The sequence below is a fragment of the Bactrocera tryoni genome, chromosome 2, assembly GCF_016617805.1.
Source record: "Bactrocera tryoni isolate S06 chromosome 2, CSIRO_BtryS06_freeze2, whole genome shotgun sequence".
Classification (NCBI taxonomy): domain Eukaryota; kingdom Metazoa; phylum Arthropoda; class Insecta; order Diptera; family Tephritidae; genus Bactrocera; species Bactrocera tryoni.
Window position 1 is genome coordinate 41,700,245 of NC_052500.1, and position 14,512 is coordinate 41,714,756.

The 14,512-nt window shown below is 33.8% G+C and overlaps 1 protein-coding gene across 1 annotated transcript; it reads right to left on the reverse strand.

Annotated features, from left to right (window-relative positions):
- Positions 1-12,429: 12,429 nt before the first annotated feature.
- LOC120769715 (tigger transposable element-derived protein 1-like) lies at positions 12,430-14,291 on the reverse strand. The gene has a single exon (XM_040096854.1). It carries the CDS (start codon positions 14,243-14,245, stop codon positions 12,485-12,487), a length of 1,761 nt encoding a protein of 586 aa, XP_039952788.1. The 5' UTR covers positions 14,246-14,291; the 3' UTR covers positions 12,430-12,484.
- Positions 14,292-14,512: the final 221 nt, after the last annotated feature.

Sequence of the window (14,512 nt, forward strand, 5' to 3'; positions counted from 1 at the left end):
GACTTTATCGAAAACAGAAAAGTAATAAGCTATGGGTAGTACCAAAATCAATGCGATTCAAAATTGTACAGAGCATGCACGAGAAAGTTAAACATCTTAGTACAGAAAAGACTTTAGAAGAATTAAATAAATATTTTTGGTTTCCTCGAATGCGTAATTTTGTAAAGACATTTTTGAAATCGTGCATTGAATGCGCATATAACAAACAGCGGGGTGGCAAAACAGAAGGAGCGTATCATTATGACGAGATAGAACCTGTACCATTCAAGACGGTACATATCGATCATCTAGGACCTTTTCCTCGTAGCAAGAAGCAGAACGCACACGTAATAGTCCTCGTTGATTCATTCACGAAATTTACAGCATTACGAGCTGTTAGAAGCACAGCGACACGACATGTATTGACATTACTTAACGAAGTAAGCAGCTATTTCGGAGTGCCAACACAAATAGTAACCGATCGTGGAACAGCGTTTACTTCTCAGGATTTTAGACAATATTGCAACGATAATGATGGCTATGTTCGTAAATGCATCATGACGCGCATCATGACGATTGCATAACAAACAGAACATTCAGAAATGCCAATATTGCAGCACTGCAATAATCAAGCGTTCAAAAAGACAACACTTCTATCAGCTGTCACTCATAATTTCTATCAAAAAATTGTTTACTGCATTTAACTACGATGTCTGACGAAAAGTAAGTGCAAAACTGTTTTATTTTAATTTTTGTATTGAAATTTAGTTAAATTATTTTAATAATAATTGTATAAATTATTATTTTTAAATTTTTTGTGAAAATCTCAGTAATGCGGAGACACAGTTATTGCTAAGAACGGTACTCTTATAATATGGAGGACGAGTTTAAATCGGGTAGAAGGAAAAAAAATGTATTGTGGAAGAAAGTTGTGACCGAAGTTAAAAATGTAAAAAAAAAAAATAAAAATTAAAATGAAGTTCATCAGAAAAAGTAATAAATCAAGTAAGGAAGGGCTAAGTTCGGGTGTCACCGAACATTTTATACTCTCGCATGATAAAGTGATAATCGAGATTTCATTATACGTCATTTACATATTTTTCAAATACCGTATTTGTGTAAAGTTTTATTCCGCTATCATCATTGGTTCCTGATGTATATATTATACAGAGAAGGCAACAGATGGAATTCAAAATAGCGTTGTATTGGAAGAAGGCGTGGTTGTGAACCGATTTCACCTATATTTCGTACATGTCATCAGGGTGTTAAGAAAATATTATATACCGAATTTCATTGAAATCGGTGTAGTAGTTCTTGAGATATGGTTTTTGGTCCATAAGTGGGCGAGGCCACGCCCATTTTAAATTTAAAAAAAGCCTAGGTGCAGCTTCCTTCTTTTACTTCTTCCGTAAAATTTAGTGTTTCTGACGTTTTTTGTTAGTCGGTTAACGCACTTTTAGTGATTTTCAACATAACCTTTGTATGGGAGGTGGGCGTGGTTATTATCCGATTTCTTCCATTTTTGAACTGTATAAGGAAATGAATGAAGGAAACGACTCTATAGAGTTTGGTTGACATAGCTATAGTAGTTTCCGAGATATGTACAAAAAACTTAGTAGGGTGTAATTTGCCGAATTTCGATGGATTTGATAATGATGTCGGAGTCGAGGTCGACTCCTGTAATCAGAATTGGCCGACTGTAAGGTCAACCGCATAATTGCATCCCTGCAAAACAAAAGAACGAGCGCACCAAGAACCCGAAAAAAGTAGTCGGAGTAGAACGTCGTCGCGTCAACATCGTTCGTGAATAATCATTTAGTTTTCATTTTATTTTAACTTTCAAATCGAATATATTTAATATAATTGAACTATGTAATAATAAATAATATTGTACGTGATACAATCTTTAAATAATAAATCAGAATCCTGACAAAACCTTAAAGATCTAGCATCTTTTATATGTATCACCTAAAACTAAGCGAGATGGATATAAGGACTTAATATTAAGATTTTTGAACTTCCGGGTGACTTTGTACCGCATATAAGAGTTTTTCTCATAAAAGTGTATCTTTGTGCCTAAAATATATACATTTAAGCGAAAATTTGGCCTAGCTCCTATTTCCTTATATGATTGGTTTTACACCTTAAGATATTTCCCTGGTTGTGATTCTTGCAAGTTCCAAGAGTAAAACATGTTCGGTTGCACGAACTTAGCCCTTCCTTACTTGTTTGATGTTGTATTTGTACATTATCTTGTTGACGCATACTTAGCACTTTTCGGTAATTGTTGCTGATGTTATGCGAATCGACATAGTTATCAGGGATAAAAAGATGCCCGACTTATTTCAGCGTGAGAGTGCCCGAAAATTTTTCATTGTAGGCAGATAAGAAAAAATACTAGTATTTAAATTAAAATACCCAACATTTATAACGATTAAAAATTATTATAGATTGGGTATTTGATATATGAATGTATGTACAAACTATTTAAGTACATATTTTTAATTTGACTTTGGCTAAATGACCTTGTTCAACTGGTATGATTGCCCTCCTTCTTCGTTTTAGTATGATTGTAGTAGTATGTGTAAGCTATCTTCACACGTACAAGTTTCAATTATAGTGGTCATCATAACCATATAAAACAGTTGATTGAACCAGCTGTATCATAACCATAAACAGCTGATATTTTCATTCGTAGTTTATGTGTTCCTTTCGAAAGTGCTAGACAAAACAAATAAAATTTTGGTTTTGTTAATATTATAACATTATATGCTAAAAGAAAGAAGTTAAAGGCGATGACGTGTAGACCCTATTAATGTTGATAGGTTTCAACACGCATACCATAAAGTAACGTTCCTTAGAATAAAGGATATGAATGAATTACAATTGTTTGCCCATACAAGAATGTCGCGGAATTTGTATGATAATTTCTTGATGTTAATGGTACCTTCACTGAACAAGACACTTTTGTAAGCTTTGTGATTTTAACACCAATTGTTATGCTGATTGAGGTGAGTGTTAAATACTTAGCTTATGGAATTCTCTTTAAAAAATATCAAGGAGCTTTAAAATCGGAAATACAACTGTGAGAAACGAGTGTTGGAGGCATGCGACACTATTTGGGAAATACTTTAAACAATTTATTTGAGTAAACCCACCCAACAACAATATCAAGGCATCACCACCGACTTTGCCCAATTGTAGAACATGCTGAATTATGTAGATGCAATCGACGGAAAAAACATTACCATAAGGTGCCCTCCAAAATTAAGATCCAGTTTTTTCGACTATAGTGATGAACGCATTTTCATTCAACGAGGTTTGTCTAAGATCTGTTAGAAAATCGATTGCCACTACCTTCTGATACTCCTCTTCCCTCTTCCGATATCTTCGCAACCCTTTCAGCAATAGTTTGTTGGAGACTGTGTATTTCCACTTAAAACTTAGAGTGAAACATTTTAATTAATTTAATTTCATTCATATTTATTAGCAAACTAACAAAAGTAAACAAGTAAGGAAGGGCTACATTCGGGTATAACCGAACATTAAATACAATTGGTTTAGTAATATAATGGCAGGTGATACATTTTCTACCGATGGTATGTGTTGATTATTTATTAAAATATAATACATTCTTCCGGTTTGCTCTATATTAGACTTGGGACACACGTAGTGTTCCTTATGTCTATAATATTCTTATTACTACAGGGTGGGCCAAAAGAAACCAAGGGGTGTAAAAGTTTAATAACTTTTTCGTTTATTAATTTTTTTTTATTTTTTCTTTCAGATTATATAGACAACACTTGGAGAATTTATAATGGAGAGGTACACAACTAAACAGAGAACCAGAACAATAGAATTTTATTATTTCAACCAGAGATCAATTATTTTAACGCAAAGAGCATATCGTCGACATTTTAACGTCAGAATTTCGCCCTCTAAAGCAATAATTCGTTGCTTAGTTGATCGTCATCACCAACATCATGGATAAATTGATCCGAAACTCCTCTCTTCGCTTTCTGAGAGAGCCCATGATCTCGCGGTTTGGTATGGCAATACTGAAAGTTCATGGGCTACGAATCAGGTGACAAGCAAAACAATGAACTGCCAGACAAAAAGCTAGACGAAATTAGTGAGAAATGAAATTTCATTGAACTGTGCGAACATATTTTGGCAAAATAAATGTTTACATATGTAAATTAATTAATGATTTTGCATTTTAGCATTTATATATGCATGCATTTTCAAAGTGTTTAATTTAGTGTTTTGTATAATTTATTAAATACCCAATCTAATATTTTTCAGCAGTGGCGTCATTGGCAAATGTTATAAAAAATGTGGACTTTGACAGCGCTCTCTCGAATCAAAGAGTTTCGGATCAATTTATCCATGACCAACATGGCAGCGTAACAGATTTGCTTTGAACCGGTAGACCACGTTTAAGTCGCACCGCGGAAAATATTGAACGAGTACAGCAAAGTGTTAACGAAGCACCAGAAACATCTGCCAGAAGGCGTTCTGCTCAGCTAGGAATGTCTCGTACGTCACTTCGGCGCATTTTAAAAAAAGATTTACAGTTATACCCATATAAGGTGCAAATGGTGCAAGAATTAAAACCCGCAGATCATCGGCAACGTCTAAATTTTGCAGTTAAATTTCAAGAGTTGGTCAGAAATGAAATCAACTTTATTAAAAATTTGATTATGAGTGATGAAGCTCATTTTCATTTAAATGGCTTTGTTAATAAGCAGAACTGTAGGAAATTCGGAAATTATTTGCGAGCGCGATCGCCAGATTTGACAGCACCCGACTATTTTCTTTGGGGTTATTTGAAGGAGCGAGTGTATGTGAACAAGCCAGAGACAATCCTTGAACTCAAAGCAAACATTGGTGCAGAAATTCGAACGCTACAGCCACAAGTTTTGAAAGATGTCAAAATATAAGAATTAACTATGCCAGCTTTTGCCCAATGTATTGCATAGTCTATATTGATTATCTCTTCTTTTATTATTTTTAATGCATATTTGATTTCAATAGCAAGATTATGTTGTACTACTTCATTTGTTTGTACTTCTTTCAAAATTTTGTTTGATATTGCAGAAATATTATTAATTCTGTCGAAAAATACTTTATTAATTGTTAATTGTTCGTTATTATTTTCAATTATGTTATTAATTTCATTTTCTAGTATTATAAGGTCGTCGTGGTCACTATTTCCCGCAATCCATTTCCAGACTGTTCCTATTTCATTTATTGATTTCCTAAATCTTTTTGGTTTTAGTCTATTTAAATAGGTCTGTGTCAGTTTTAGTTCATTAAAGAGGATATAAAGGAGTGGATTCTCTTCTTTAATTTTTGTTTTAATCGAATTACTTAAGTTTAGTGCTTTCTGATATTCCTCTATGTCCACTTTGTGTATCAGTCGAACTGTTCCTCTTTGAATTTTAACTGGTCCTGTGCTAAATGTTGGTACTTGTGAATTCGTATAGTCTATTATTCTATAGTCAGCGTACACCAAATGTACGAAAAATCTGTAAAATCAAAATAAAGAAAGATACGTAGCTAGGTCTTGATGTTGCTTTTGTGTACTGTTCATCCTTTTTCTGTGATTGAAATACTAGATTTGTCTTCTTTTACAATTTGCTTTCTATATTTGCTGTTAATTTTGAGCCTGTTCGTTTATTTATTTTAACATATATTATTTCTCCTGCGGCGTAGGTTTTTAATGGATTTCGAGTTTTATTGTGAATTTCTAAGTCCTTCATTTGTTGTTTTCTTAATGTTTCGATGTTTTCTTGTCTTGAGTTTTCATATTGCTATGGGTCTATTGAAACGCGTCTTCCAAAAAAGGTTTCTATTGGTCTTTTCCCGGTTGTAGAGTGTATTAAGTAATTATATTCGTGGGTGCAACGATCTAAAAGTTCTTGAAATGAGCGGTGGGTGCGTTCGGTTTGAAGACAACACATAATTTCAGAAAGTGTGGAGTAAAATCTTTCCACTTGTCCATTCACTTTGCTAGCATATGGGGGTGTTTTGAAAATGTTAATATCAAGTCGGTTTTCGACCATAAATTGTATTGAAGCTGAATTAAGGAATTTTTCATTATCTATAACTATGGTCTTCGGTACAACAAAGGAAAAATGTATTTGTCGGACTAACTATTAGTCTAACTTGGCGAATTATGAAAATTTGTCTACTGCGGTCAGTCCAAGATGTATCTATATGAACTATTTCACCAGGATATTGTGGAATGGGGGTTTCAAGTAAATATTAGGATGGTGATCGTATTTATTTTCTTCACAGATTTTGCATTGTTTAATTATAGCTTCTGTTTTGCTTTCAATTTTGGAAAATAACATTTTTGTATGAGCTTTTTTTGTATTTTCCTCTCTATTTTTGTGTGCGCGTTTATGTTCTTTTAGTATTGTTTCGTTCGTAGTGTCATCAACTTTCGTTTAAGTATATTGAATTTTATAATTAGAAAAATTAATTGGGTATATTTATCACCGAAGTGTTTAAGTAACGTTTAAAGAGTGAAATTAGGTATTCTGAGGAAAATGTTTGTTTAATTATTATGTACATGTCTATGGTATGTAGGAAATGGTATATTAAATTAGTAAAGAGATCCAAAGTTGTTTTTTTTTTTAATTTATGAGTACTTCTACGGCAGGAATTAGGTTGTGTGATGAGCTGTCATCTGAATGTGTGGCTACTGATAAAGAATTTATTTCAAATGGTCTTGAGAGAGTATCTGCTACTATGTTGGCTTTACCAAGTTTATGTCTTAATTCGTAATTATACTCTTCAAGTATGGCTTTCCACCATTTTAATTTACAATTACTGTTTTTAGTGCTTTAGGCGTATGTGAGAGGTTGATGGTCTGTATGAATTATTACGTTTGCTGTTCCGTAGATATAATTTCTAAAAGTGCTTAATGCCCAAATAATGGCATGCATTTTTTTTCATTAACTGCATAATTTTCTTCAGTTTTTCTTAATGTTCTAGATATGAAGGTTATGGGTTTACCATTCTGTTCTAAGACAGCGCCTATGGCATAACTGGAAACATCTGTTGTTAAATCGAATTCTTTTTTATAATCGGGATATTGTAAAATGACGACTTTCGATGTCAATGCGGATTTTATTTTATTAAATGCTGCATCATTGTTTAATTGGACTTGAATTTTTTTGGAAACATTTTTTGACATTCTAACTTCTTCGCCACGAAGTAGAATTGTGATTGGTTTTGCTAATTTTGCGTAATCTTTTATAAAACGTCTACAAGGTGGATTCCAAAGTTAAAAGGACTTAGAACAGAACAAATGGTTTTTTCCGCAAAATCAATTTATTTTATTCAAAATAGTCTCCTTTAATAGCTTTAATACAGCTTTTTGCACGGTCCAAAAGCATGTCGACCGAGTGTTTTAGCTCGTTGGCCGGTATGGCCACCAGTATGCCAGTGCAAGCCTTCTGAATGGCCTCTATGTCTGCATTAGGCTTTCCTTTCATAGGCAAATGCATTTTTTCAAAAAGGAAGAAGTCGTACGGTGCCATATCAGGTCAATACGGGCAGTGGTTAATGGTTAAAATGTGATTTTTGGTCAAATAATTGTCCGTCGAATGTTGGATTCTGAGCAATTTTTGATGGTCAGTCAATTTGTGCGGAACACACCATCCACACACCTTCCGTAAGCCCAAATGTTCAGCAAAAATGCGATAAATCGATGTTTTGGAGATGTGCAATTCCATTTCCATGAATTTCAATGATGATTTCTCCTGCTTTTTGATGAATTCACCTACATTTTCGATGGAATTTCCGGTGATCACGGATTTTGATTGGCACCACCTTGAAAACGTTGAAACCACACGTGCAGTGTGCTTCGGTATAGGCAATCATCGCCATAAACTTCTTTTATCAATTGAAACGTTACGGTAAAGGTTTTACCAATTTTGAAACAAAAATTAATGTTGACACTTAAAACGCAATAACCTCACTTCCAATCTATGAAATGTCATGAAATTCTCACTGGACAATCGATGCAGATAGATTCTAACACACCAGTCGACATATAGATGGTACCGCTAGATTCAAAAAGTCCTGTTTACTTTGGAAAACAGCTTGTATAGTATCCTGAAAGTTCTAAAAATGATCCAAGGTCTTTAAGTATGGAAAATCTACAATAGTTTTTACTTTAGATGGGTTTGTGAAAATACCAGTAGAAGAAATAATGAACCCTAAAATTCTACTTGATTTTTATAGAATTCGCATTTTTCTGCTTGTACTTTCATATTAGCTTTACGGAGTGTATCAAAAATTTTGTCGATATGCAGATTTTTCATCTTTGCCAAATATTATGTCGTCTATATAGACTTCTTTTCCTATATATTGTCTCAGAAATATTGTTGGAATATGGATGGGGCGTTCTTCAGTCCAAATGGTAGTCTTGTGAACTCGTACTTTCCGTTGTTCACTGAAAAGGCTGTTTTCATCACGTCAGATTCCTTAAGAGGAATTTGGTGGAAACCTCTTTTTAAGTCGAGTACTGAAAATATTCGGTTTTCTCCTAATTGTGATAATATTTCATTTATCTCTGCTATTGGATATCTGTCAGCAGTTGTAATCAACAATTGAATATTTTTTCGCCTGATGCATCGTCTTTTTTAGGTACAACCCATATTAGTGAGTTGTGTGGTGATCTATATTGATAGACTTGCATTTTACGTTTGTTTGCTACGATCATGAAATTGTCCTTAGTATGTATTATTGCTGATAATTCCTTTAAACTATCATCTCCAAGAATTGTGTGAAGAGTTGTAAGAGTGGGGAGACAAAAAAAATTTTAATTTGCATTCTTCAATATTAAAAAGATTTAAAAAATTGTAATGGGTAATGAGTATTTCCCCACCCATTGAATTTGCGCAAAAAGGGTTATTGTTTTCTTTGGGATTTGGAACTAAATTTGATTGTATATAGTTTTTATTGCAACCTGCATCAACTAGCATTTTTAAAATTTCTCCACTCTTCGTTTTGCAGATAACAAAGAGCTGTTTAGTCTAAAAAATGGACATCTGTCAGGTCTAGCAATTGTGCGTTTTCGTCGGTTTCTGTTGTATCGGAAAAGTCGTAGTTGTATTCGTTGTTTTGAGAATCATTGTCGTATTGGTAATTTTGTTCACTGTAAGGTTCAAAGTATGAATTTACGTGAAAGTTTCTTTGAACTTTTGGTTGCAGTTCATTTTTGCTTGAAAAATTGGATGGTCGTTTGTTCTTAAGCTAACATCTCATTCATTGGTTGAGGTGGTTTTGGTGGTTTTCGAGGAGGATTATTTGGTAGTTAGTTAAATGGGTTTTGGTTATGGTAACCGTAAGGATTATAGATTTGAGTGGGTTTTCAGTTAAAAGGCGAATTGCTTCTTCTCCTACTTCCATACAACCAATTTTGTTAAGGACAGGGGATAGGTGCGAAAAGACTTTTTGGTAAAAATCATTAATTTTTAGTCTTCCCTGTATGAGACACGTCATTTGATACTCTAAAGTACCAATGTCTCTTTTGTCTGCGTAATAGGTAGTTAAACACCGAGATATTGCTGTCCAATCTAAAGGTGTGTTATACGACTCTAGCGCTATGTCTGATTTCCCTATAATTTTATTTCGAATTACATTTAATATTCCAAAATATCGTGGTGTGCCCTTTGAGAGCTCATATATTCTCAGAATCCGCTTTACACTTTTCTTCCAGGAACTAAATTCCGAAGCGTTCCCTGAAAATTCTCGTAGTGATCGCACTACGTCGGGAATTTTGTCCATTTCGTTCATGTTGTCGCTATATCTATTGTCTATTGTTTGGTCAATAATATTCTGGTTCGTGCCATTATTTAGAATATTTTTTATTATGGCTTGTCCGTCCGTCTGTAACATCTTAATTACAAAGTTTTTAACTAAATGTGCCAATTCTGGCGAAATTTGGTTGCTAGAAACGGAAGGTCCTGCTAGTGCAGCGGGAGCTGTCTTCCCTAGCACTGGTGGCCTTATCAAATTATTTGGGTTAGACATATTTTTATACCCTGAACAGGGGTATTAAGTTTGTCACGAAGTTTGTAACACCCAGAAGGAAGCGTCGGAAACCCTATAAAGAATATATATAAATGATCAGTATGTTGAGCTGAATTGATTTAGCCATGTCCGTCTGTATATAACTAATCCTTCAGTTTTTATATATCCTTTTGAAATTTTGCAAACGTTATTTTCTCTTCAAGAAGCTGCTCATTTGTCGGAATTGCCGATATCGGACCACTATAACATAAGCTGCCATATAAACTGAACGATCGGAATCAAGTTCTTGAAAAGAAAACTTTCACATTTGACAATGTATCTTCACGAAATTAGGTATAGATTATTTTCTGAAGCAACAATGTAATCTCCGAAGAAATTGTTCAGATCGGTTAACTATAGCATATAGCTACCATACAAACTGAACGATCGGAATCTAGTGTTGGTAGGGAAAACTTTTGCATTTGAGGTGGTATCTTCACAAAATTTGGTATAGATTATTTTCTAAGGCAACAATGTAATCTCCGAAGAAATTGTTCAGATCGGTTAACTATAGCATATAGCTACCATACAAACTGAACGATCGGAATCTAGTGCTGGTATGGAAAACTTTTGCATTTGACGTGGTATCTTCACAAAATTTCGGTATATATTATTTTCTAAGGCAACAATGTAATATCCGAAGAAATTGCTCAGATCGATTAACTATAGCATATAGCTACCATACAAACTGAACGATCGGAATCAAGTTCTTGTATGGAAAACTTTCACATTTGACAAGATATATTCACGAAATTTAGTATATATTCTTTTGTAAGGCAACTATGTAATCTCCGAAGAATCAGATCGGTTAACTATAGCATATAGCTGCCATATAAACTGAATGATCGGAATCAAGAGCTTGCATGGGAAACTTCCTCATTTGGCCATATATCTTCACGAAACTTGGTATGAGTTATTGTTCATAAAAATAATGTAATATCGGAAGAAAATGTTCAGATCGGCTTACTATAGCATATAGCGTGGTATCTTCACGAAATTTGACATGGATCACTGCTTAAGATAATAATATTATCTGCGAAAAAATTTTTCAGATCGGATTACTATAGCGTTAGCTTCCATTCAAACTGAACACATAGTTACTAAAAGAAATGCACCTGTGAAGGGTATATTAACTTCGGTGCAGCCGAAGTTAACGATTTTTATTTTTTTATTTAGATTTTGTTTTATTTTCTGTATAAATTATTTTTTCCTTTTGTTTTATTTATGTTATTAATCTCTGAAGGGTCCCTTTTACAGGAAATTCGCAGAGTTATTTTACTGCTATAAGAACCGGAGCCCATTTTTATTTAGCTTTGTAGTTTATAATTCTCTGAATAGCAAAGAATTTTGTATGTTTTAAGCTGGAGGGTTCCCCCGAAGGTTGTGAATTGCTGCTTTTATATTATTATTTATAATTGGCTGTACAAGCCCGTTATTATGTGTACTAAAAACAAGAATTCTCTTTGGTATCCTTAAATTTTCTTTAATTTGTTTCTCTTTTTTATGTATTCCTCCTTTTTAAATTAAATTATCTTAACTTGTTTCTTACGTAAATATAAATGTTAGCCTTCCTCTCATGGCGGGTGACCGTGCGTTGTCCTTTTCCTTCTGTACGCACCCTTTCACTCTGTTTGTACCACGCAGCAGTCGGTGTAATCCGTATGAGAGATGTTGATTGAGTTGCGCGGATTGCTCTTCGCTCGTTATCGGGCTTTTTCTCACTTTGCTCGTTATCGAGCTTCACTTCGCTCGGGCGCCAGTTATCGGGCCTTTTACTTCGGCAACGGAAAAAAATGTTTGTTAATTTTTTGTAAGGTCCGTATGACCTTCTTAATTCAAAAATTTAATTCCAACTAATTTTACATTTTATACTTAAGCCAAAAAGTACATTATAATTCTTAGGAATTGTTGCTTTAGCGGCTCATGGCGGATGTTACATGTTACATGTCCTGTTGACAAATATTAGCTTCAGCTGTAATTGTGAGCGTCAGCTATATACTTATGTTAACTCAAATATAAGCGTCAGCTATAATTTTTAATGTTAATTATGTTAACTTATAAAATATCACACTGATACATATGTACACCTAATTCTGTTTTTACACGATAGAATGGTTCCCGAGAAATTCGTGTAAAAAAAAATCGTGTAAAAAAAGATACTGGCCAAGTACAAAAATAATAGATTGGTTCTAGACCTCAAAACATAAGTTAAAATTAGACTAAATAATATAAAAAAAATATTGTTGTAGTTATTTTAAGAATTTATTTTCGTTTTAATTTATTAAATAAACTAAATTATAATAAAATAAATTAAAATTTAGATTTCATAAAAAAATAATATCAGAAATTCATTGCCAAAAAACTTAAATAACATAAAGTACAACCATAAGAAAAATTTAAACATTAAACAATTTTATTTATTGTCACTGTCTGATAATAAACGTAAACGTTTGCGAAAGACTACAATATCACTGCCATCACTGGAATGATTTTGTTGATCATTATCATTTCTAGCCGACTGTGTTGGGACATCAGTAGATTTTTGAACGAAATCAGTTATCTTAGATTGAGTTTTATTTCGCGTTAACCCATTATAAACTTCCCTGTAAGATGCCATTAATGATTTCAGTTCACGTTGAAATTTGGCAGCTCGTTCCTCGTCATGATCATGTTGTTCAAAATGACTACCTAATTTTGTAGCGAGATCAAGACCTTCTTTAATTAGAGATGCTTTCAAAATTGGACGATCTCTTTCGTCACTGTCACTATGTTCTTTATCATAACGAGTCTCAAGGGTGAATTCGATAATTTCATTTTCGCTCAAGCTTTCATCTACCAACAATTCTTCTACATCTGCTAACGATAGGTCATCGAATCCATCCCCACCGATTGCATTGGCCATTGTTATTATATCAGCAAGTTCAGCGTTATTATCGATAACAGGATCTTTGCATTTTACGCATTCTGGCCAAATATTTTTCCAACACGAGTTCAAAGTTGATGGCTTTAATAAATCTAACGCGATCTTGACTTGATTAATGCAGTCCATTATAGAAAATTTTTTCCATTCATCTATGACTGATGATTCCTCATAATTATCAAGTTTTTCTACAACATAATGAAATGAACTTCTTATGTAATACGTTTTAAACGTAGCAATTATCCCCTGGTCTAGTGGCTGTATAAGGGAAGTGGTATTAGGCGGCAAAAAACAAAATTGTACGTTTGGGTGCTCCAAAACTGGATGGCCTGGTGCATTGTCTAGAATCAAAAGAACTTTAAATTCGAGACATTTTTCTTTCATGTAGCGCCTAACTTCTGGGATGAAGTGCTTCTGAAACCACTCTGTGAAAATTGCACTGGTTACCCAAGCCTTTTTGTTCGCCATCCAGTGTACAGGCAATTTATTGAAATCTACACTTTTCATGGAACGTGGTCTTAAGGCACGATGTACTAGGAGTGGCTTAAGAATACGTTCTCCTGAAGCATTGGAACAAAACAACAACGTAATACGGTCCTTTGCTACTTTAAAACCACCGGCTGTTTTCTGCGATTTTGCTACATAAGTTCTTCTAGGCATTCTCTTCCAAAAAAGGCCGCTTTCATCTAAATTCCAAACTTGGTCTGGAGTATATTCTCCATCTTCAATAATTTTTTTTAGTTTTTCGGGAAATTCTTTAGCAGCCAATTCATCAGCGGATGCAGTTTCTCCCTTAATTTTTATATTGTGGAGAGCGTGTCTTTTTAAAAAACCAGTCATCCAACCAGTACTTGCGGAAAATGCATGTTGTTTTGACTGAGATGATGTATCTGGATCAATTTCCTGGATACGTTTATAGATTCTTAATGCTGTCTGCTTGATAGCAAGTCCGTCTACTGGTATTCTCTTTTGGGATTTGTCTTCTATCCAGATTACCAAAGCTTTTTCCATTTTCTCTTTAACAACATCCCTTACATACGATGATGACTTTGCACTTAATTTTGTTCCAGAACATACTGATACTCTAATTGCCGTTTCATTTTTTTTAATTGTTCTTACAGTAGCTTCATGGATTCCGAAATTATTTCCCACAACCGTTGCGCCTTGTCCCGTTGCAAGTTGATCTAAAATTTTGATTTTGGTATCTAAGCTGATCGCTTTCCTCATTTTTAATGCAGGAGAATTATGTAACATGGGTATGGCTACCAAAATATATTTTATTAATCAAAAATGCAAAAATCTAAAATTAAATATTTGAAACTAATCTGTTATTGAACTACCAAAATTATATGAGCTTCTACTTTATTTTACTTAGCACTTGTTAAAAATCAGCAAAAACTAACGATCTTTCAATTATAATTGTCAAATAGGAACTAAATTGTGTGTACAATACAATATGTACGTTTTTACTTTTTCAATAATTCGGGGAATCCCGCATTTCCAGAAATTACACAGAAATTA